At 56.3% G+C, this 24,310-nt stretch overlaps 1 protein-coding gene across 1 annotated transcript in view; it reads left to right on the forward strand.

The window, feature by feature from the left end:
• DRC11 (dynein regulatory complex subunit 11) overlaps nt 1-1,074 on the forward strand; it is a 153,136-nt gene extending 152,062 nt beyond the window's left edge. Inside the window, exon 19 of the mRNA XM_070070001.2 lies at nt 454-1,074. Coding sequence (XP_069926102.2) covers nt 454-570 — 117 coding nt within the window. The 3' untranslated portion in view covers nt 571-1,074. The remainder of the gene's footprint in view (nt 1-453) is intronic.
• Nucleotides 1,075-24,310: the final 23,236 nt, after the last annotated feature.

Here is a 24,310-nt window from a genome sequence, read left to right on the forward strand (position 1 = left end):
TCCTGCTGCCACTGAGCAAACGGGGTGTGTGTTCTGGGAGGCTGAGCCGAGGGGGAGACTTTTAAAGGCAAAACTGGGGAAGGCGACGTCAGCGACCCGAGATGATCACCCTTGGCCCCCAGGATCAGGAACAAGTGTGGCGCCGGTCCAGGGTGGCACAGGTGTGGGCAGACGTCCCTGCATGTGGTGGCGGTGGCTGTGGTGAAGGTGTGGTGCCGGCCGTCTCCTGCGGTAGTTCCTGTTGTTAGGACGTCATCTGTGAGGACCCTCCCTTCACAACCGCTCAGCCTTGCTGACGTGCTCGTCCTGAGGTCGGCACGGACGGCGTTCAACACGCCTGAGATGGCCAAGCGTAAGGGCTGCTCGCCCCTCCATCCTAGCGGGCTTTTCTCGTTCTTACGGAAGCTGCGGTGAATTCAAGTGCCTCTCACCTTCCCCTCTCTTCTGTTTCAGGACTGGTATGCAAGGACCCCTCTAGGCAAGAGGCGAGCCCTGGCATTAATGGGAGGCACAGAAAAGGAAACGGAAAAGGAAAAAGAAAAGGAGAAAAAGCAGAAAAAGAAGAAGTAGCGCCTGTCTGAGAAGCAGCCCTCGAGTCTCTCTCAGAAACGGAGAGGGCCCCAGCCGTCCCAGGAGAAGTTCCCACCCCTGCCCGTCGGAAGATGGCCCCGGGACTGCGCAGTGACCACAGGGGCCCGCGCTCTCCAGCCACGGTGCTCGGCTCTGCCTGGAGTAGGCTGGCCCCCGCGTTAGGTCTGCAGGACACTGTCTTCTGTGACAACAGCAGTGGTCCCTCGATGATCAGACAGTTCGCATAGGAGCGAATTCCCCTGCCTGAGCTCCACGCCTTGCCGACCCGGTCGCTGCACCTTCCCCGCTCTGCTGTCCGATTTCCAGCGTGGTAGTCGGGAGCCTTCCAGTGTGGCCGCCGGGAAGCCGCGCCAACGGCACCCGTGCACCCGTCTTCACTCGTGCACGGGCGCTGTGTATCCCCTTGCACCTTCGTATTTTAACAAATTAACCCTTTATTCTAGAAACGTCATTCATGTAGCAGAATAAAGCCATTGCTTTGAAGTGACTCTGTAATTTGACGACCAGGTCTTAGCAGGGCCCTGTTTCTGCCTCCTGATTTCGAAGGTGAGGTCGCACCACTAATAGTCGCTAATAGTTGGAGCTGGGACTGGAGCGGCGGCGCCAGGGCAGAGCTCGTTAGAAGCGTCACACGTTGGCAGTGACGAAAACCGAGACAGAAAGACCAAGGGCAAATGTGGAGAAAGAAAAAGCAAGACCAGAAAGACATAAGGAATAGAAAAGTAAAGGTTGAAAGAGAATTTTTAATTCTGTGAGGACACGAGCAGTGACTTGGTAGAAGGCAGATGAATCCCACTGCTGAACCTGGTAGACCTCACACGGTGGGAGGTGCCGCTGAGTGAGTTTCCAGTTGTGCCTCACGTAATTTAAATTTAAATAGCCACGTGGGGCCGATGAGGCGCGTCTACTGGGCAGCAAAGCGTTAGAGCAATGTGAGTATTAAAAACAGGTAGCAAACAGCCTAAATACCCTGCAGCGTGCCCGCTGCTCTCTCCCGGCACACACGCGTGGACACGGGATTCCCGTGGCCGCTGCATTCTCCCAGACGCCAACTCCCTACCCTTCCTAACTCTGCATCTACACTCTGGGGCCCGGGAACCTGGAGCCTTTGAAACCTGGGCCAGCATCCGCCAGCCCCTCCTCTTCAGATCCCAGCACCACAGCTCCGCCTCCCCCCTGTGGGGCTCCGCCTCTTTTCCCAGGTGCACACCGATGGGCCCCGTGTGTGTCCTGCACGCAGCCCAGGCTGGTACACGCTGATGCCTGCAGCACAGCCTCCTGGTCTTTGTGTGAGGCGTCTAGGGAGCAGGGGTGTAGACGTGGACATCCGTTCATGCACAGGTACGCCCCGCTTTCACACGCGTGGTCACGTGCCATCCACACAGTTTGACTTCTTTGCTCTTCGCCGATACTGTATCTCAGATACTGTGTCTTACCAACGTATACAGATCAGCCGTGTAGTTCATCCCCTACCAGCACCCCCTTGGGGGTGTAACAAGTTATCGAGCCGTCCCACTCTGGGGAACCTGTTTAAGCCGTTTCTATCCTTTCGCTGTTCCATGCATGCTGTAGTCAATGCCTGCAGATACTTGTCTCAGGCGTGTCCAAGAAAGACCTGCAAGAGAAAGTTCTAGAAGAGAATCAGTGGGCCATGCCACCTGTGCATTTTTCCTCCAGGTGGCCATTTCCAGACTGCGCTCCCTAGTGGCGCCCCCCCCAGCCATGCTCCCTAGAGGCACGCGCCCCCCCCCCCCAGCCACGCAAGGGATGCCCTGCTTGGTCCTGCACCGTGTGCCCGTCTCTCCTGCTCTGGTCCACAGAGCAGCAGTCCCCAACCTCGGGAGCCCGACAGCAGCCCAGGGGATGAAAGCCCCAGGTCCCCCGGCAGTGCCGGGGCTGCCGCCACACCTGCGCCTCCCGTGTGTGGCCATCGTGGAGACAGGAGACGGAGCAGGCCTCTGTGTCCTGGGTGAAGAGGTGGCTGGATGGGTGAGAGAGGGGACTGCAGGTTCTTCAGGGCTCGGCCGGGCCCCAGCTGTTCCTGGGCCGTTCTGTGGCGACTAGCCGCTCTTGGGCTTGTTCTTAAGTGAAGGGGACAGTAATTAACATCATTAACCCTCATTAAGGGAGCAGTGCACGCAACGGAATCTGATTGAAGTGGAATCGAAGCTCTCGGGTGTAGTGCTCGGAGCTGGCACTTAACGATAAGTACGGCCCTGCTCCCCAGGGTCTCCCCGAAGACCACTTCTGAGAGTGCAGGGCCTCGGCAAACACCCCTGCTCCCAAACAGCAGGTGTGGGATCGTCCCCCACACGCAGCTGCCCTTCCTTCAAGGCAGTGGTTGTGGTGGAGACACTGGGCCATTTCACGAGAGTGATGCTATTCGTAGCCACTAACTGTGGAACCCACGGAAGCCAAGCCACTGAGGCGGGCTAGTGATGAAAGCTCTAAGATTTTGCTGGGAGGGAGGCATGGGAGGATCTAACCAAAGCAGAGAAAGTAACAAAAGATTCCGGGTTGGAAACAAAACCGGCAGCTCCCTGGACAACACGATTACAAAATGAAAAGGACTCTGGCCCAGTGTCTGTGCCTCAGACCTCCCAGAATCTCCACCCCCAGGGTCGCAGGGTGGCCTTCGCGATCCATCGGAACTCACAGGGGCAGCCAGCGAGGCTGGAGAGCTTGTCCGCCAAGCCTTGCAGCGAGACTCGGGGAAGGAGCGGTGTCAAAATGAGGCTGGAGCCGCCTGCACCTGCCCTAACAGGTGAAGCTGGGGGCTGGGACGGGAGGAATCCTGCATGTGACTGCCTGCCAGGCGTCGTCACAGAAGTCCACCAGAGCCCCAGCCTCGCCGAGGCCACTGCGGCCATGGAGGAAGTGACCGAGTCAAGGCCACCACCCCCCCACCAGCTGCTCAACCTCACGCTAGCATCCCGCTGGCCGCGCACCCCTGGGGCCAAGGATTGCTGTTTCATGGGGACAGGTGCCTCCCTCCTCCCTCTCCCTCCTCCCTCTCCCTCCTCCTTCTCTCCTCTCTTCTTTCTTCTATTTTTTTTTTCAGTAAATTTCCTTTGCCCACTCTTCCTTGTCCATGCCCCTAATTCTTCATGGTCACAAGACACGACCCCCAGCAATTAGAACCGCCAACTCCAGCGACAACGCCAGAATCCCGTATGGGTGTGCCGGCCGAGTCCTGGCTTCTCCACGTCCAGCCCGACTTCCTGAGAATGCACTGAGGGAGGCAGCAGGACACGGCCCAGCTGTCACAGGGTGTCCCCTGCACCCATGGGGGAGACCGGATGCAGTTCTTCGCTCCTGACTTCGGCCTGGCCACGCTCTGGCTGTCGTGGCCATTTGCCAGTGAACCAACAGACGGAAGATCCGCTGTGTCTTTCAGAGAAATAAATGAATCCCTCTGCCATCAGCAGGCGCTTGCTGCCTCAGAGCTGTCAGCGAGTGGGCCTGGGAGAGGTCAGTGGGACCCCCAGAGCCGGGGGGGAGGGAATGGCCCCTCCACCTCCCGCTGGCCTTGTCATCAGAGAACAGCCTCATTGCCCAAGGTGTTTAGCCCAGTCCCTCAGCACGGCGCACGCAGTACCTCTGTCTTGCCTCTGGCCAAGGGATTAAGCCCCCAGAAGCGGTCTGCCATCAGCTCTAACGCAGAGCAAGGGCTATGAGTGACCCACACTGCAGCCCAGCCCAGCCCAGCCCTCACCCTGTTGGCTCTGCACACGCAGCACACGAGTGGGCACACCCTTGGCCTCTGCCTCACGGGGCTTCTGGGAGGTGTGGATGGCTTCCAGTGTGCTTAGCGCCACGCCAGGCACCAGGTGAGTGCCTCGAGCTGGCCACCTGCTGGCCACTTATTTCTGAGCGCCCGAGGTCGGCCCTGGCCAGCAGAGCTGGAGCTTTGAGGAAGTCTCTGCCTTCGTGAAGTGCAAACGCAGCACTAACAGCCCACGGGCGGGCAGAGGGAGACAGCGCCCGCCTGTCCCAGGCCACATAGCACACACATAGGCCGAAAACGCAGATACACACTGCGTACACACATCCTACACCTACAAACACATATACATCCCACGTGTACATGTTCACTCACATGCACACATTACCATGTGTGTAGTTACACATGCGCATGTTCACCCAGTGTGCATATACGTGTACACATTGACACGTGTGTGCACGTACATGTGTGCACATGCAAACACACCCTCACCCCCATGTACGTGTTCACTCGCATACACACAGAAACGCATGCACACACCCACAGTCCCACTGAGCCCACGGTGGGTGCCTGTGGCCCGTGCATCCCTGAGCCCCAGGCCTCCCACTGCGGGGAGCCTGGCTGCAAGTCCAGGAAATGCCCAGGCAGGCGCTGTGGGAGGGGCCTGAACACCGAGAGCCACGCGCCAGATCCCACTTCCTGCTCCTGTGGGCTGCAGCGGGAGAAGCCGAGGCAGGCGCAGTGGCTCACAGCACAGATGGGCAGGAGGGGCCATGGCTGCAGCGCAGGAGGGCACCACAGGAGAGCCACCGTGCCGCCATGCAGCCTGCTTTATGGAACTTCCAAGCCAGGGTGCCTCTGCCCTGAGAGATCTCGAGACCATGAACTCAACTCAGGGCAGCAGGCTTGCGGCTGAACACCCGGTGGGCTGGAGCCGTCCTGGGGGACCCCAGGGAGCCGTGTTCGCTTTCTCACCGTGAACGACCTGGGGTGAGCTTCGTATGTGTCCCTCTGGCTCTGAGTTCCCGTTGTCCCGAGGACTGAAGCATCCCCAGCACAGGGGTCAGTAAACTCTTAACCTGTGCTGGTCCCCGGGGCGTGACCAGGCCACCCCTCCCCCAGACAGCAGGGCTTCAGACACACCCTTGAGCAGGTACCCCAAGTGCCACGTGCAGTCCACTGCAGGCCACGGAACACCCAGCACAGACAAGCAAGGGCAGGAGAGTGCTGAGGTCTCTATCCTGACAGGTGCACGGCGAAGCACTTCCGAGAAACATGGACAGCAGGAGGGCAGAGCTCAGGTGCCCGCTACGCCGGGAGACTGAACGCCCCGGCTTGGACTAAGCCCCAGCGTCGCAGTGTTTGAGCCGGAGTGTTCTCTGGCCACACCGCCTTCGTCTCCGAGAGCAGGGACCACGCTTGCCCTGATCTTTGCCGGCTGCCCACGAGCCGTCTGGAGGCCGCTCTGGCCCCCAGGAGAGGCACTGCTCCTGCTCCCTGCTGTTGGCTGCTTGTGTGGTCTAAGCTGTCTCCACTGCAGTCCCGCCAGCCTGCGTTAGGTTGTCTGAGCCTTTACCGCCTCCCGACCTGGGGTGTGGCCACCTGCTCTCCGTCCCCTGCCACCAAGCTGTGCCTGAACGTGAGCCCCACCGCAGAGCACAGCACTGCCCCCTGCCGCTGCCTTTGTGTCCCCAGAGCCTGGAGCAGGTGTTAACCACTGGACGGATAACACACAAGAAAAGGCAGCTGCGGCTCCAGCTACTGTCTCAGCAAACTCGGGGGCTGAGCACAAGGGAAGCCCCTTGACCCAGCTAAGGGGACCTCCTCCTGCTCCGTGGCTTCACCCAGGCCCCAGGCTCTGCCGTTTTCCAAGTTCATCTTGGACATCAAAATCCACAGACGAGAGAGGAGGAAGCACGGAAGATCAGGAGAGCTTGTACAGCCCAGGCCTGCAGCGGGGCACGGATGATGTCCACCTGTCCTCGCCCAGGGCCACTCTCGGCTGTGAGGGAGGAGACACAGGTGGGCTGCATGTCCAGCCTCCACCACAGACACATGGAAAATTCTCTGCGGTTCTTGGATCATGGAACTCAAATGCATTGCTTCAAGAGAGTTCGATTTAATCGTATTTACATGGTATTTCTTTAAAAAAAAATTATTTGAGAGGCAGAGTCACAGACAGAGAGAAGAGGCGGAGAGAGAGGTCTTCCATCTGCAGGCTCACTCCCCAGATACCCACAACAGCTGGAGCTGGGCTGATCTGAAGCCGGGAGCCAGGCGCTTCTTCCAGGTCTCAGATGGGTGCAGGGGCCCAAGGACTTGGGCCACCTGCTGCTGCTTTTCCAGGTGCGTTAGCAGGGAGCTGGGTTGAAAGTGGAGCAGCCGGGACTCGAACCGGCACGCACATGGGATGCCAGCGCCGCAGGTGGCAGCTTTACCTACTACACCACAGCACTGATCCCAATACGTTATTTCTTAAGACTAATATAACTTAGCTTCTCAGTTTTCCTTTGTGATTATCATCCTTTGTGCACTCTAAGAACTCTGCGTGACGCAAGATATTGCAGCTCTTGTTGCTAATATCTTTAGAAGTTGTGTTTTCTTTATTTGCCACATTTATGTCTGTCAGCGCACCTGAGGTGATTTTTGGTTTTGAATTGAGTTTCATTTATTTTATTTATTCTAAAGGCAGAGTGACAGAGAGGGAGAGGCAGAGAGAGAAAAAGAAATCTTCCATCTGCTGGTTCACTCCCCAAATGGCTGACACAGCTGGGGCTGGTCCAGGCCAAAGCCAGGGGCCAGGAGCTCCATCCGGGTCTCCCACACGGGCTGCAGAGCCCGGGTGCTGGTGCCGTCTCCCATTGCTTTCCCAGGCGCGACAGCTGGGAGCTGCACAGAAAACAGAGCAGCATCACTGCGTGTGTGATGCCAGCGGCGGCTCAGGCAGCAGCTTAATTGCTGGCCCCTGAGTTCCATTTCTTTAAAAAAAAATTTTATGTATGTATTTTAGAAGTCAGAGTTAAAGAGAGAGGGGAAGAGACAGAGAGACAGAGAGAGAGAGAATCTTCTATCTGCCAATTCACTCCCCCAGGAGCCAGGAACTGCATCCAGATCTCCCACATGGGGGCAGGGGCCTTAACACTTGGGCCGTCTTCCACTGCTTTCCCAGGCCATTGGCAGGGAGCTGGATTGGAAGTGGAGCAGCCAGGATACAAACAGGCGTCCATGTGGGATGCCAGTGTCACAGGCGGCGGCTTTATCTGCTACACCACGATGCCAGCCCCTGAGTTTCATTACGTATTCACATGAACATGCACCAGTTACGGAAAACACTGTCCTGTCCCGGCCTCTTGGTGGTGGCCCCCGTGTCGGGGGCAGCCAGGGCCCAGCAAACCAGCAATAAGAAGACAACACGCAGGGCTGGCGCCATGGCTCACTTGGTTAATTCTCCACCTGTGGCGCTGGCATCCCATATGGGTGCCGGGTTCTAGTCCTCGTTGGGGTGCTGGGTTCTAGTCCCGGCTGCTCCTCTGCCAGTCCAGCTCTCTGCTGTGGCCCTGGAAAGCAGTGGAGGATGGCCCAAGTGCTTGGGCCCCTGCACCCGCGTGGGAGACCGGGAGGAAGCACCTGGCTCCTGGCTTAGATCGGTGCAGTGCTGGCCGTAGCGGCCATTTGGGGGGTGAACCAACGGAAGGAAGACCTTTCTCTCTGTCTCTCTCTTTCACTGTCTATAACTCCACCTCTCAAATAAAAAATAATAATAAAAATAAAAAAAGACAACACGCGGTATGCATGAGTGCAGCCGACGGGTTAGCGAGTCCTCTCCCCCGAGCTCCGCGTCTGTCTGTGCCTCTGCCGGTTCCACGCGGTCTTGGCCAGCTGCACGCGACTCCGTGTGGGCAAAGGGAGCCACCCTGCCTTGTTTTTCCGCCAGTGTCTTCCCAGCACTGGAGCGTCCTTGTCCACCCGGAGGTGGCGACGTGGTGCTGGGCCTCACCCTGCGCCACGCCGGCTTCCAGTCGTGCAAGCGGCGTCTCGCGCCGTCCGCAGCAGTCCCTGCAGTGCGCTCTCTCTGGAGCCCTCGCACACCTTTCCTGAGGCCCACCTCCGGGTGGTGGGCAGTGTTGCCTTTTAAGCTCTGTTATCTTGGGGCCGGCGTTGTGGAGTAGTGAGTTAAGCCTCCACCTGCACAGCCAGCATCTCAGATGGACACTGGTTCGAGTCCCAGATGCTCCACTTCCCATCCAGCTCTCTGCTGTGGCCTGGGAGAGCAGTGGAAGATGCCCAAGTCTTTGGGCCCCTGCACCCGCGTGTGACACCCAGAGGGAGCCCCCAGCTCCTGGCTTCAGCCTGGCCCAGCCCCAGCCCATGCGGCCACGTAGGGAGTGAACCAGCAGATGGAAGACCTCTCTCTCTGTCTCTCCTCCTCTCTCTCTAACTCTGCCTTTCAAATAAATGAAAATAAATAAATATTCTTTTAAAAATACATAAAAGGCGGCCAGCATTTTTAGAAAATATTATGTATTTATTTTTTGAAGCTGTCTTATGCTTATTTGATGCTGGTATATCTAAATATATTGACCTTTTATATTGACTTTGATATCCAGCATGCTAAACTTACTACCTAATTTTATTTATGTACAGATTCTTATACCCACTGTTATATTGTCATTAAAAAATGACAACTTTGTGGGGCCAGCACTGTGGTGCCACAGATTAACGCCCTTGCCTGAAGCGCCGGCATCCCATATGGGCACCGGTTCAAGACCCAGCTGCTCCACTTCTGATCCAGCTCTCTGCTGTGGCCTGGGAAAGCAGTGGAAGATGCCCAAGTCCTTGGGCCCCTGCACCCATGTGGAGACTCAGAAGAAGCTCCTGGCTCCTGGCTTTGGAGCGGTGCAGCTCCAGCTGTTGTGGCCATTTGGGGAGTGAACCAGCAGGTGGACGACCTCTCTCACTCTCTCTCTCTCTCTCTCCCTCTCCTCTCTCTGTGTAACTCTGACTTTCAAATAAATAAATCTTTAAAAAATGACAACTTTGCTCATCTATTAGCATGCCCCAGTTTTTGTGTCTCTCTCTGGCTTCACGGCCCTGTCTGGACCCTTGGGTTACCATGGCGTGTAGCAGCCATGCAGGCAGTCCCAGCCTGCTTCTTCCAGCGCTCACCAGGGAGGGCACTCAGCATGTGACCTCGAGTACAAAGCTGGATGCAGATTTCCTGAAAATACATTGTATCCAAGTAAAACACACACTGTCAGGTGCCGTGCGCCAAGAATTGTTACCACACACGTGCATGTGTACCAGATATTTTTTCTGCATCTATTGAAGTGATTACCTGGTTTCTCCTTTTTGTTACCGTGTTTCTTTAATTGAGTGATTTTAATTGAATTGCCATTGAGAGCAGTATTGATCCACACAGTAGTACAAACAGACGCAGGGCAAGCCCTTGCACCATTGGCCTGTCCTCCCTCAACAGTAGCATCTGTGCAACCATGGCATAGCACATTGATAAAATACACCAACTTCATTCTGTTCTCATCTCTGTGTGTGCACCAAGTGTTGTGCAGTGTCATCACCTGTGCGGGTTTTCGTATCCACGACCTCAGCCATGATACAGGAAGAGTCCAGGACCACCAGGGTCCCTCAGGCTGCCACCTCCTGAGACCCGTCCGTCTGACAACCACTACCCTGTCCCCAGTCCTCAAGTTCGTCATCGCAAGAGTGTTTTGTAAATGGAGTGACACAGCGTGATACCCTGGGAGGGCCTTCTTCACCCAGCATAAATCCACGGGAACAGCTCCAGGTGTCGGTAAATCGGTAGTTCAGGTTCTTTCTGCTCACGTGATGTGGAGGCCCCACGGCTGGTCTCAACGTCCACCTGTCAAAGGCCGTCTGGCCGATTTCCATTCCTGGCTATTATAAAGCTGCTATAAGCACGCAGGGATAGGTTTTTGAGCACAGAGGTTTCCCTTGAAAAACTGGGACAGGTGCCCAAGGGTCTGTGCGTGGTTGGCTTTGCAGGAAGCCGTCATGGCGGCCAGCCTGTTCCCGGGTTGCCTGTGCCTGTGCACGGCCGGACAGCAGTGCGTAGTGATCCGCCTTCCTCACAGCTTCTTCAGCGTTTGGTGTTGTCATCGTTGTTTATCCCAGGCTTTCTGATGGGTTCGCAGTGACCCGTTGACTTTTTTTTTTTTTTTTTGGACAGGCAGAGTGGACAGTGAGAGAGAGAGAGACAGAGAGAAAGGTCTTCCTTTGCCGTTGGTTCACCCTCCAATGGCCGCCGCGGCCGGCACACTGCGGCTGGCGCACCACGCTGATCTGATGGCAGGAGCCAGGTGCTTCTCCTGGTCTCCCATGGGGTGCAGGGCCCAAGCACTTGGGCCATCCTCCACTGCACTCCCGGGCCACAGCAGAGAGCTGGCCTGGAAGAGGGGCAACCGGGACAGAATCTGGTGCCCTGACCGGGACTAGAACCGGTGTGCTGGCACCGCAGGCAGTGCCGGCTCCGGTGACTTTTCAGTTAAACAAGCCCTGCGTTTAATTTTGTTTATTTTTGTTTAATTGTGTTAATTTTGCTTAGGATATCCGTGTCTGGGCTCTTCAGTGTCTTCATCTATAGCTTTTTTTTTTTTGGCTAGGTTTCCTATTGACACCTCATAAAATCAGTAGCAAAATTTTCTTTTTCTGTTCTATGCAAGGATTTGTGTAAAATCAGCACTATATCTTCTGTAAAGGTTTGATGGCATTCAAAGGTGAGTTCATCTGTAATTTTCTTTTTAGAAGAAAAGTTAAATTTTTAATGCATTATAAGGCTATTCAGATTTTCTATTTCTTCCAGTGTCAGCTTTGGTAAGTTGTGTGTTTTGAGGAGTGTGCCTATTTCATTGAGATTTTCAAATATATTAGCATAAAACTGTTTGCAATATCCTCTTACTACCTTTAGTATCTGAAGACCTGAAATGGTGTCGTATTTTAACTTTTTGATGCTAGTTAATTGTGCATTTTTTTTTTCATTTTTCTTGATCAGTATCATCAGGGCTTTATCTTTTTAAGAAAGAGAATTTCAAAAGGCCAGCTTTTGGATTTGTTAGCCATCTCTATTGTGATTTTTTATTTTATTAATATCTGCTCTTAACTTTCTTGTTTAACTACTTCTTGATAATTTCCCAGTCGAAAGAAACAGCTTCGGGATACGATCCACACGATGCATTTTAGGACGCACTGCACGCTGTGCATGCAGAATTAGAAGGGCAGACGTCAAAACTCGCAGGCCTCTCTGGACAACGCAGTTGTGGGGGTGCTTGTCTGCTTTATGCGTCCTGAGCTTTGCCGGCCTCCTCCCAGCTAGTACTGACCGCGTTTGCAATGAGCACAAAATACATGTGCATTAAAACTATGATGCACCGGTGTCAACACGAGAAATAAGACCATACTCCAGAACGGGGGAGGTCTAGCCGAGTGACAAACGGCTGTCACAGTCCCACGCACTCAGCGGCTGTCCGAGAGAAGGCGCAGCAGCATCTGCACACGGCTGTCAAATTATAATTTTAATTTTTGCACAAAGATCTTGTCTCTTTGTCTCTTTAGGGGGCACAGCTGGAAATTTAAGGTTTGTTTTTTTAAATGGAGGTCCTATTGAACCATGGAGATAGGGATTGTGAAGGAATGAGCTGATGATAAAAAAGTACAATAAGACACACGGATGCACTACCTGGCTACCAATCGCCCAGGCAGGAGAGGGGCGAAAGAGGAGGCCAGCGGAGCTGCACAGGTGAGCCCCCAGGGAACCCCATCTGCCTCCCCCCCCCAGAACAACCGCTGCTCTCACACCCTGGGCGTGGGCATCCAGGCATCAGCTTGTCTCCAAGACCAAACCCGGGAATCCCCCCACCGCCCCGCTGGGCTCCCAGCTCCGCAGCCCAGCCCGCCTGTGCCTGTGTGCTCACTGCTGCCTCTGAGCCCAGGACCTCACCATAAGCACTCTGTCCGTCCAACCAGCCTTCAGCCCCTGGGACCCGGGAGAGTGGCAGCGTTGCAAGCAGGGCCGGGCCACTTCAGGTCCAAGGCAGGACAAGGCTCACCCTGGACCTGAAGTGCAGAGCAGAGACCCCCTCTGGGGCTTCCCACCCGGCAGGAAGCAGCTGGGGGACTAAGGGCCCCCAGCCCACATCTACCCTCACAGTGCTTTTACGGGGCCGCCCGTCACCCCGACACTTGCTTCCTAGCCTGTACACGGAGCTGCGTCGGTCCCTCCCAGTGCTGTCCACCCAGGGCGGTGTGACGCTTTCTGCGGGCAGCCGAGTGCCAAGGTTTCCTGGGTGGAGAGTGGCACGAGGCAGGTCTGGGCTCGGGCGGAAGCTGACACTCCCCAGGGCGCAGCCTGGGGGCCGGGCTGGGGGCCGGGGACTCCTGAGCTCCGGGAGCACAGGACGCCGCCCCCGTGGCTGTGACTGGCCCGGGGCTGAAGCCTCCAGAGCAGGGACGACCAGCCTGGCTCCGGAAAGACCGAGCCGAGTCGGGACGGAAGCTGATTGTTCGTGCCTCAGCCACTTGCCCCGTTTACTGGACTTCGACAACGGGTACAGCTGCGGAAGGGGCTGCTACCTCTCTGTGAGACAGCCAGCCCCAGCCTTCAAAGGCTTCTCTAAGGTACATTTAATGACATTCTCCCCAACCAGACAGCACAAACAGCGTGGCCACGCTTTTGTGCGAGTATTGATAGGAAGCACAATGCCTGCATCCCGTGACATCAGATGTCCCCGCGCATCATTACAAACACGAGCGCTTTGCAAGTGCTCGGAGCAAATTATAATGCCCCCAGCCAGGCCCTTTTGTTACGCAGCCCTGCAGCCGCGCTGCCTGCCTGGCCCTGTGAAAGCTGTGGGCCCACCGGGGTTCAGCGGAGAACGCTGCACCCCAAGTTGGTCTTGCAAATTATTTCTGCCCTATGCAGAGTCCCTTTCTTCCCTCAGGACGCCAAGGGACTTTGAATCTTGCATAATACAAACTCACTCAATCAGAGAAGAAAGGTGATTACGCGGCCGGGATGAAATAATGCTGGCAGTAATGAGCAGGCGGCAAATGGGATCATCACGGCTTCGTGTTTGTCCCTGGAGCACGAGGGAGCCACGTCCGGGCTGGGAGGAACCTCAGGCCCGCCGGGCTCGGCTTGCCCCGACAGAGACTGGCCCAGGACCTGGATTCCGGCTGCCGTTGGCCTCGGGGAATCCAAGTCCTGCCTTCCCTCCTGGCCCCAGGCAGAGGAGCAGCGGTAGAATTTTCCAAGGTCAACCGGGGCTGGGACCGCAATGCGGCAGCAGAGGGTCTCCACCGTGGCTTCCCCGGCTGGAGGGCCATGTCGCTTGCCTCTCCCACCAACAGCTGAGCCAGCTGGGGGACAGGCGCCTGCGCACGGGCAGCCCGAGAGAGAGCTAGCCACCAACCGCCTCCAGCAGTAGCTGAGGCCGTGGCCCAACACGCTCTCTGCACACAGTGAGCAGACGGCCGGTCGCTTGGCTCTAGGCCTCTGTCCTTGGTCAGGATGGCCACATCCATGGTTCCCTGTGGAGCCCCGGAGAGCTTGGAGAAGAGGTGGACGGTCGGGCACCTGCCCCGGGGTCCCACTGAAGAGGACACCAACCCAGCCCTGGGGAGACAGTGCCCTCCAGTGGAGACTCGCAAGCACTGCTCTTTGGCCGGTGGCCGGCAGCGGGCTGTATGGACGCCATTTTTCATGTGTTGGTAGCAAAGAAGCTATTTGCCATCTTCAGAAAGTATCCGTTGGACAAATATTTTTAAATAGTCAGCATTCAGCCTGTGGATGGAAGGGCGCCACCTGGCCACCTCCCCCGGGTCTCCTTTGTGGCCCCTCCTGCACCTGCTCAGAGACCAGGCCACCCCTGAGAAGAAACAAGGGTTAGGACGGGAATTCCTCAGGTTGGGGGAGCACTGGGCGTGGGCCAGGGCGGGAGGAGGGCCGGCCAGCACGGGAAGAAGCACTCAGCTCATAAGCAGCTGCTTCAGTCCCCTCCGTGCAGGGCCCGGGCCCCCGCGGGCTCTGAGACACGCGCAGATGGGAGCTGCCTGCACTCTGGCCAGGGACAGCAGTGTGGTGGGAGGCCACGGCCCGTGTGCGCGAGCCACGTTGTCCCGGTGCGGCTCTGACTGTCCGACAGGAGCTGCAGCAGCGCTGTTTGCTAACCGCTGGAACCCCCAGCTGCTTATGAACGGACACCCTGGGGACAGCAGTGGTGGCTCAAGTCCTTGGGCCCCGGCCACCTACGGGGGAGACCCAGATCGAGTTCCTGGCTCCTGGCTTCCGACTGGCCCAGCCCGTCATTGTAGGCATTTGGGGAGAATCAGTGGATGGAAGATTTCTCTCTCCCTCTCTCTCTTTCTCTCTCTCCCCCCTCATTCTGAAGTAAATAAATATTTTAAAACTAACTTTAAAAAAATAAATATAAAGTGCAATACTGGGAATCTCTGGTCCTTACAGCAGGGCTGTTTAATCTTTGGATCAACCTGTTTATCACCACCTCTTCAGTGGATTTCATTATCGAAAAGGCATTGAACTTGGGGCTGGTGCTGTGGCACAGTGCGTTAAGCCACTGTCTGCAGCATCGGAATCCCATATGGGCGGGGATTTGGGTCCCAGCTGCTCCACTTCTGATGCAGCTCCCTACTAATGTACCGGGGAACGCAGTGGAAGACGGCCTGAGTGCTTGGAGCCCTGCACCCATGTGGGAGACCTGATGAAGCTCTTGGCTCCTGGCTTCAGCCTGGGCCAGCCCAGGTCGTTGTAGTCATTGGGGAGTAAACCAGTGGGTAGAAGATCTCTTTCTCTCCCTCTCTCTTTCTCTCTCTCTCTCTCTCTCCCCTTCTCTCTCTCTCTCCCTCCCTCACTGTAACTCTGACTTTAAAAAAAAATCAATCTTTTTTTAAAAAAAGGCATTAAACTTAATTTGTTTTATTTTTATTCTAATTGCACGTGTTTGTGGAGTAAATATGAAATCATATTAAGCTAGCACTTCCAATTCCTTAAACATTTTTTTGACAGGCAGAGTGGACAGTGAGAGAGAGAGACAGAGAGAAAGGTCTTCTTTTTACCATTGGTTCACCCTCCAACGGCCACTACGGCCAGCACACCTCGGTGATCTGATGGCAGGAGCCAGGTGCTTCTCCTGGTCTCCCATGGGATACAGGGCCCAAGCACTTGGGCCATCCTCCACTGCACTCCCTGGCCACAGCAGAGAGCTGGCCTGGAAGAGGGGCAACTGGGACAGAATCCGGTCCCCTGACCGGGACTAGAACCCGGTGTGCTGGCGCCGCAGGCGGAGGATTAGCCTAGTGAGCCGAGGCGCTAGCCCCTTAAACATTTTTAAGCTGAGATGATTACTGCTCGAATCTCTGGTACGTGACACTCGAGCACACGTCCCCACGCGCCCTGGCCGGAGCTGGTCGTGGGCCTCTTGTCCAGCCCCACTGCGGCTGAGCAGCTCTCCTGGGTGCAGGGACGTGCTGTGATTGTCACTGTCCGCTGGCTGCTTCTTCCTGTGCGTGCTGGGTCACGGTGCCCCTCCCCAGCAGCCTGTCCTTTCTGGCTCTGTGTGCCATACAGAGACGTTTCCCCGACCCCACACACGGCCGTTCCCGCACAAACGGTGTCAGTGCTCACCTTGTTGAGCCTGCTCGTGTTCCCCAGGAGTTCTCGAAGGGCCTCCCTACTCCAAGGCTTAGAAAAGTCCTCTATTTTACTTTATTATCTTTATACAGTTTTCTTTGAAATCTAGTTAATATATCTGGAATGCACGAGGGATCTGCAGAGAATGCATGAGCAATGTGTATTACAAGAAACACTAAGCACAGATTGCAAAACATTCGGCTCCAAAATAAACACCTTTGAATTCCATGGACTTTGTGAAAGCCCCTCCTGTCTCCACCTGTGCTACTGGTGCAGGACCCGGGGAGGCGGAGGAGGGGAGTGCGGAGCTGTTGACGAACAGTCAGCTCGACTGCCTTCCAGGGAGCGGCCGTCACCCCCACACTGCTCGCTGCTCTGAAAACGGGCGTCACCAAGCGTGCCGACTACAATGCCGTCTCTGAACAGAGCCTCCTGGGAATAGACCACCTGGTAGTTACGGCTTTGTCGGGTTGCTGATGGCTTCATAAGTGTTCTCTGATTCTCTAGCATGAATATGTGATAATATGTGTAAGTCTTTATTTGTGTGTTAGGTTTAATGTTAGGGAGGTGTGGGTGTGAATGGGTGTGTGGGTGCAGCATACGTGTGTGCACTTGCATGTGTGTATGTGTGTGTGTGTGCTTGTGTACAGTAGGTGTGTGCACGTGCACCTGTGTGTTCTTTGTCCACACGTCTACCCAGCACCGCCCGTGGTCGCAGGGATGTGCCGGGGCTGGGATGCGGTTTTCAGAGCTCTGCCCTGGGCCTCCCCGTGACGGTCCCTCTGTGCAGGCAGAATCCAGGCAGGGTAACCCAAGGAGCGTGGGGCACGGATTCTGTTTGCAGAATTGGGCAGAGGCACTGGCCTGCGTGGCAACTGACCGCGTGGCTCCAGACAAGAGATGGCTCCGCCCTTCCAAGCCCACCTGGGCTTCAGTTACAACAGCTCTCTCAGCTTCCACGGCCTCCGTCGCTGTGGGCCGAGTCCAGGTGCCCTGGCTGAGCCGTGGGGGCCTGCCCCTCCTGTTACTTCCTATGTCACAGCTGGGACAGAGAGGGAGACGGGACCCAGCCCCTCCCCAGCCCCTGGAGGCACCAAAGCTCAAACACCCAGGTCTGCCAGGGGCCTCGGTGCCACGGCTGCCTCTCGTCATCCGTGCTGCCGTGCCTGGCTGGGTAACGAGAATGCTGGGCGTCTTTGGGGTGATTTCGTGTGCCTTCTGTTGAGTCGTGATCGGCACCTGTCGCCCAAGCCAGCAGTGAAAACCGCGCCTTTCCCGCCCCGACGACGGGAACGCCGCCTCTTCCAGCCACAGCGCCCAGGACGGTCAGCCTCCAGCCCCTCTCCGGGCTGCCGGCAGCTTTCTCTCTCATTTTTTGCTTTCTCCAGGGGTCTCTCTTGGTGCGTTGAGGTTTTTTCTTTCCTTCTTCATTTTTGTTTTCTTTGTCCCCGCTAAATAAACCTCTTCTCCTTCCCACCCCTGCCTGGTCCGTGCTCCTCCGTTTTCGTGAACGTGAGACCCAAACCCAGCAGAGGGAAACAGATTTTAAGAACCACAGACGCCTGCAGCATAGCTCTGCTTCCATCGGCACTGACCTGTGGTTGCGCAGGCTGCTGGGAGTATCTGTGGTAAGAGTGCGCACCGTGTGTGGGTCACGGATGGGGGCGGAGCCGGCAGTGTCCAGTCCCGCAGGTGGATGCTCCCTCACTCATCTCCACGGACGAGGCCAGCCGGACATGGTGGGAGCCGACAGAGCACATGGCCAGGCTCCTTCCTGGCTGTGCCATGACGCGTGGTTCCCCAGAAGCCACCCAAGCCAGCATCAGAGACGGAGAGATTCTCCCACCCCTCTCGGCTGCACAAGAAAATTACAAATAAAAGAGAGGCATGGAGACAAGAAGGCAAGAGGCCATGTGGTCTTTCATCAAATGCAGGATAGACCCAAGCGTGGCGGCAGACAGGCCTGGAAATCAGTTCTCCCAAGTAGGATCCACCTGCACCTGGGGAAGACTCGAGGAGGACGCTAAAAACCAAAAGGTCAAACTTGGTGAAGTTACATTTTATATTTTGGCCCTTTTCTGTTCTTTCAAGGTAGATGTAAGCATACTTAGAATTTTTTATTATTTTATTTTATTTATTTGAGAAGCAGGGAGACTGAAAGACTGAGAGGTCCCATCCACTGCTCACCTCCCAAATACCTGTGACAGTAGAGATGGGCCAAGGCCAAAGCCAGGATCCAGGACCTTAACGCAGGTCTCCTACCATGGGTGGCAGGGACCAACCGCTTGGGTGTGGCGGAATGAGAAGGCCATGCCAAGATGGCCGCTGGCAAGCCAGCGTCAGTTACTCAGGAATGGCTTTGAAACCCACCTGGCAACAGAGCCTGCCTGGCAACAGGCTGTGATTGGTTAGGGCTCAAACCGCCCCTTGACCAGATTGGCTGCCTTGGCTACATAAGCTGCTGTACCAACTGAAATAAACGAGTCTGCCAGCTGCTCGGCTCTGGCCCGCTTTCACCCAACTCCTGGGGTCTGTGTGGTGACTCCACGCCTCTTGCTCCCAGAACAAATCCACCTCAACCCTTGGGCTATCGATACCTCCTTTCAGGGTCTACTTTAGCAGGAAGCTGAAGTCAGGAGTCAGAGTGGGGCGTCAGACCCAGGCGCCCCAATATGGACTCGGGCATCTTCACTGCTAGGCTGAGTGCTCGCTGAGAGTATCATTTTAAAAAATATATAGTGAAAAGACAGCTCACGGGACAAAAGAAAGTATTTGTAAGTCATACATCTGATAATGACATATTCAAAATACTTAAAAGAATAAAGAACACTCGAAATTCAGTAATGAAAAGTCGACCCCATGTTTAAATGGGCGGTGGATTTAAGCGGCCCTTTCTCCAAAGCAGAGACATCAACGACCAATAAACACATTTAAAGACACATGGAAATTCAGATCAAACCCGCAGTGAGAGGCCACGCCACGCCCACCAGGATGGCTGTCAGGGAAACACACACTCATGAGTGCTGGCGTGGACGTGGGTGTGGACATGGACGTGGAACCCTCCTGCGGCTCTGGCAGGACTTAGAACAGACAGTCGCTTTGGAGCCGCCGGCAGCTCCTCGGTGTTGAACAGACGGCCGCTGCGGGACCCAGCGGTTCCTCCCCATGCACATCCAAGAGGAACGAAAACACGTCCACACAAAACCCTGCGCACGTGACGCCATAGCAGATTTATCACGTATTACATATTGATTATACTATTTTTAATATTTATTTATTTTTGAGAGGCAGAGTTACAGAGAGAGAGAGGGAGAGACAGAGAGAGAGAAAGAGGTCTTCCACCTTCACTCCCCAAACAGCTGCAACAGCAAGAGCTGGGCCAATCCGAAGCCAGGAGCTTCTTCCAGGTCTCCCACGTGGGTGCAGGGGCCCAAGCACCTGGGCCATCTTCCACTGCTTTCCCAGGCCACAGCAGAGAGCTGGATTGGAAGTGGAGCAGCTGGGACATGAATGGGATGCTGGTGCCACAGAGAGACTTAGCCCACTACACCACAGCACTGGCCCCCGTAGTATACTGTTAGAGTCGAAACAGAACAATTATGCTTTAGATATTAGTTTGGGTGTCCCCCTAAGGTCCCTGTATGGAAGGCTTGGTCCGCAGTCTTGTGAGTGGTTGATGGATTACAGATGGAGAGCCGATGAGTTAGGAGTTTAGAAGGTGGGCCTCGTGGGGGTCCTGGAGAAGGTGGTCTCAGCAGAGGACTGGCCATGTGGCTGAGCTTGGCCCCGCCCCTCTGGCTCCACTTCCTGGCTCAGCACCTGCCCCCTCCCACACAGCCCCACCACTGCCAGCTTCCACCTGCCGGACACCAGCCTGTGGGGCCTCCCCATCCTGGACTGGGAACCTCCAAACGCTACACCGCCTTCCTCTGCTGGGAGTTTCTCTCGGGGCTTCTATCATAACAAAAGATGGACAAACCCACACAAAGGTCCTTACACAAAAGGTGACCGAGCCACACGGTGGAGATTCCTCAACCATCGGATGACTCAAGTCCCAGCGTACATGGGCCTCGCAAACAGGACGCTGGGTGAGAGGAGGCGCACACAGAAGGCCGTGTACTGTGTGGCTCCATTCACGTGAAACGTCTAGGAGAGGCACATTCAGGCCCAGAGAGGAGCTGCGGCAGCCAACGATTAGGGCCGAGGGCCCGCGAACCGTGGGCTTTCCTCTAGGCTGGTAGAAAATGTCCTAAAGCTAAGCTTCGGCAATGGCCGCACAGCCCGTAGAGGTGGGAGCTGGAACAGCATTGAGTCTTACACTTTATAAACGAGTGGCTTGTCCAGTGCCTGAACGGCGTCTCATCAAGTTGTCCATAAATCAGAGTGCCACGGAGCCCTCGCGCTGTCTCTAGGTTTGGAATTAGCAGGAAAAACATCAAAGAGAAGCGCGCGCACAGTAAGCACGCAGCCCAGTGAGTTCTCACAACTCAGACAGCCCGGGGCCAGAAGCAGCACCCAGAGGGCCATGGGCCCCTGCAGTGGCACCAGCTCAGCTGTTGAATGCCAATGTGAATTCTTTCTTCTTTACTTTATTTATTTATTTGAAAGGCAGAGTTACCGAGAGAGAGAGAGAGAGAGAGAGAGAGAGAGAGAGAGAGGGTCTTCCATCTGCGGGTTCACTCCTCAGTTGGCCGCAACAGCCAGAGCTGTGCCAATCTGAAGCCAGGAGCCAGGAGCTTCTTCTCAGTCTCCCACGTGGGTGCAGGGGCCCAAGGACTTGGACCATCTTCTACCACTTTCCCAGGCCATAGCAGAGCTGGACAGGAAGTGGAGCAGCCGGGACTCGAACCAGTGCCCATATGGGATGCCGGCACTGCAGGCAGCAGCTTTACCGGCTAGACCACAGTGCTGGCTCCCAATGTGAATTCTAATCCATCACTTGTTTCTGCTTAGACTTGAACTTCATGTAAAAATCGTCACACTGTGGACTTGTGTATCTGGCTTCTCCTTCCTGAGTCGTTTGTGCAAGGTGGAGCCATTTCTTGCACGCGATGGTAGCTGTTCCTTCCCCTTGTGTGAACACACCACGCCGCGTTTTCTGTGTAGCAGGCATTCAGTTTTCCCTAGCGCATGTTCCAGCTCGTTTGTGACCAGCAAGGCGGGGGAGCTCCAGGCGGCCCCAAGCTCGCCCACTCTAGGGGTTGTCACTGTGGTCTGGGGGGGCAGTGGAGGAGGTTAGCCATTCGGGTAGCCCCCTGCTTGCCTTATTCTTCTTTCTGAAATATCCCAGTTGGCACAGTGGGGTGAGCAGCTGCACCCCCAAGGAGCCCCTCCCCCAGCAGCGCGGGAGTCAGAGAAGGACTTTGCTCGTGGATGGCTTACCCGTCCTGGGTCACCGGCCCAGGAGTCACATGCTGACCCAGACACGCGTGTCCCGTTCCTTCGGGTGTTATGGCCCCTTGAGAACAGGATGGGTGGGCGAGGGTCTCAGGTGGGGCAAGAGGATTTGGACGTCTCCCCCCCCCCTTTTCTACTTTAGATGATTGTAGGTTCACACACACTTGCCATAAAAGATATGAGGGAGGAGATCCAGTGGAAACAGCTCTGGGAACCACGGTGCACCTCACAAGAATGCTGACAGAGGTGCAGTGCCCCCAGCTGCTGCAGACCCACAATCACTGTATCCATGTGCGTGTGTGTGTGTGCGTGCAGTCATCCCTCGGTTTCCATGGAGACCTCCTCCAGTGGCTACCAACATCCATGGCTGCACAGTCCGTCATGCGCAGTGGCATAGTGTGTGCATACAATCCGCACACGCCCTCCCGTGTGCTGGGCATCCTGGCTCTGTCACCCAGGATACCTAGGACCCTGTGTACACGGCTGTGCACGTGGTGCCATGTGCATTGTCTGGGGAAGAACGAAGAGGAGAAAGTCTGCCCATATCCAGTACCGGCACAACGATGGCAGGCCTGAGTAGAGGGAGACAGGAGGTGGAGACCTCGGATCTGTGACAGGCGGAGGCCACTGGCGGGTGAGCCCACACGTCACTTCTTCCCCATGGGTGCCCCATCATGCTGGGGCAATGCAAATCCAAGCTCTGTTTGCTAGAACTTTCTGGAAGTTCTGGGCACACTTTCACCCTTAGTTGAATCTGCAAACGTGGAGCCAGAAGATACGTAGCCGACTGTACTGCATTCTGTGGTCTGGAGGAGGCTTCCGTTTCCACCGCCCAGGCACGCTCCACATCTGCACCAGCGGGGTGCCCGGCGGCCTCACCTGCGTACCTGCCTCCTCCACGCCGCCCCGGGGCATCCACCCGCCAGCTCCATGATTCCCTTATTTCAGGAACGTTACCTAAAAGGCTTCTTACCCTGGGGGACGGACTCCCTCCCCAGGCTTCTTGCTCTTGAGATCCACCCAGGCTACCGCATGCAGAGACAGTTCTCCATGACCGCTGAGCCGTGCCCTGGCGTGGCCACAGCGTGGCTGTCCAGCCGTTCGCCCTGTGCGGGGCACTGGAGCTGTTTTTGGCTTGGGGTTACTACCAGTAGAGCTGCCGTGGATATCCACACACAGGTCCGGTGCGAACGCAGTTTCCCCTGCTCTGGGGCGAAAGTCCAGGATAGAAGGTTCTGGACGGTGGAAATCACAGGTTTGGCTTTGTAAGTGTCGCGCTGCCCCTCCCGGGCCCCCCGGCAGAGGTGGGGACTCTGCTTGCCCACAGCCTCCCGGCACTGGAGTTCCCAAGCTCACCGTCATCTCAACTTGAGCTTTCCATGGCTGATGATGTTGCACACGTGTGTTCGCCAGCTGCCTGCAGTGACACGTCTGCTCGGGGCCTTTGCCCACTTCTCTCCTTTTATCCTCATTTAATTAACTCAAAAACCCAATGCTACCCTCAGAGGAAGAGGAGGCACGGCGCAGCAAGCGTGGGAAGCTGTGCGGGCCGACCAGCCTAAAGCGGCGGAATTTAATGAGCAATTATTGTCAACGGGGGCATCCACAGACTTAAGCCGAAGCCTCCCACTCCTGCCAGGCTCTCCAACGGCCACGGGTGGTTTCCACGCCCGGCTCTCCAGCAGGTTAATGCCGGGACTATTGGAAGGAGGAGAGGTGTGTTCAGAACAGTGGCTGCTGTGTCAAGGCGGCTCCATTAGGCTGCCGGCCAGGTCTGGAAGCCCTGTGCTTCTGTTAAGATTCCATCTGGAGGCCGGCGCCGTGGCTCAATAGGCTAATCCTCCACCTTGTGGCACTGGCACACCGGGTTCTAGTCCCGGTCGGGGCGCCGGGTTCTAGTCCCGGCTGCTCCTCTTCCAGGCCAGCTCTCTGCTGTGGCCCGGGAGTGCAGTGGAGGATGGCCCAGGTGCTTGGGCCCTGCACCCCATGGGAGACCAGGAGAAGCACCTGGCTCCTGCCATCGGATCAGTGTGGTGCGCCAGCCGCGGCGGCCATTGGAGGGTGAACCAACAGCAAAGGAAGACCTTTCTCTCTGTCTCTCTCTCTCTCTCACTGTCCACTCTGCCTGTCAAAAAAATAAAAATAAAAAAAAAGATTCCATCTGGGAAGAAACGAACATTAAGGAACACTCCCGGCTTATGCTTTCCCAGGCCACAGACATTTTTTTTCTCTGCTCTCCACTGTGGCATTCTGGAAGACACTCGGCTCTTGGAGAAGAGAAACAGACTGGAGTGGCGTCCCAGCCCCGGTGGGGGGCAACCTCAGCAGCCCCTGTGGGCGGGGCGGGGGGACAGGAGGACGCAGAGCTCAGAAGCGCTCTCCCCCTCCGATGCCACCCTCCCTCCCCGCGGCAGGACCCCCCAGGCCAAGGCGGAAGCAGCCGCGGTGTCGGGAGATGGGCAGACGGATAAGCAAGCTCTGCCGTGTACATCCGCGTACCTGCAGCGGAGCATCTGGTGGCCTTGAAAGGAGGGGCCCCGACCCAGGCCACGACACCGAGGCGGGATCCGCCAGGGACCGCAGGACAAACCCTGGGCAAGTCAGCTGCACGGGGCAGAAAGGGGACGGCCGCTGCCAGGGGCTGGGGAGCGGGGCGTGGAGGCAGCGTCCCGCTGGCTCTGCAAGATGGGGCTCCCAAGATGGTGGTGACGGCTGCACCACAGCCACCACGCGACCCCCTTAAATACGGCTAACGCGGCCATTTTGTCAGGTGCACCTGCCACAGCTTATAAAGCCATCGACTCTGTCCTCTCAGACACCAGCTTTCCCGGAGACTCCCCAGCCCTGTTGGGTTCCCCAGACCTCCAGGAAACAGCAAAGCTGACCAAGTCGGCGCCGCCGCCCATCCCCGGGAAGCA

Source organism: Oryctolagus cuniculus, chromosome 3 (genome assembly GCF_051225735.1).
Source record: "Oryctolagus cuniculus isolate XC-2025 breed Fujian yellow rabbit chromosome 3, ASM5122573v1, whole genome shotgun sequence".
NCBI lineage: Eukaryota > Metazoa > Chordata > Mammalia > Lagomorpha > Leporidae > Oryctolagus > Oryctolagus cuniculus.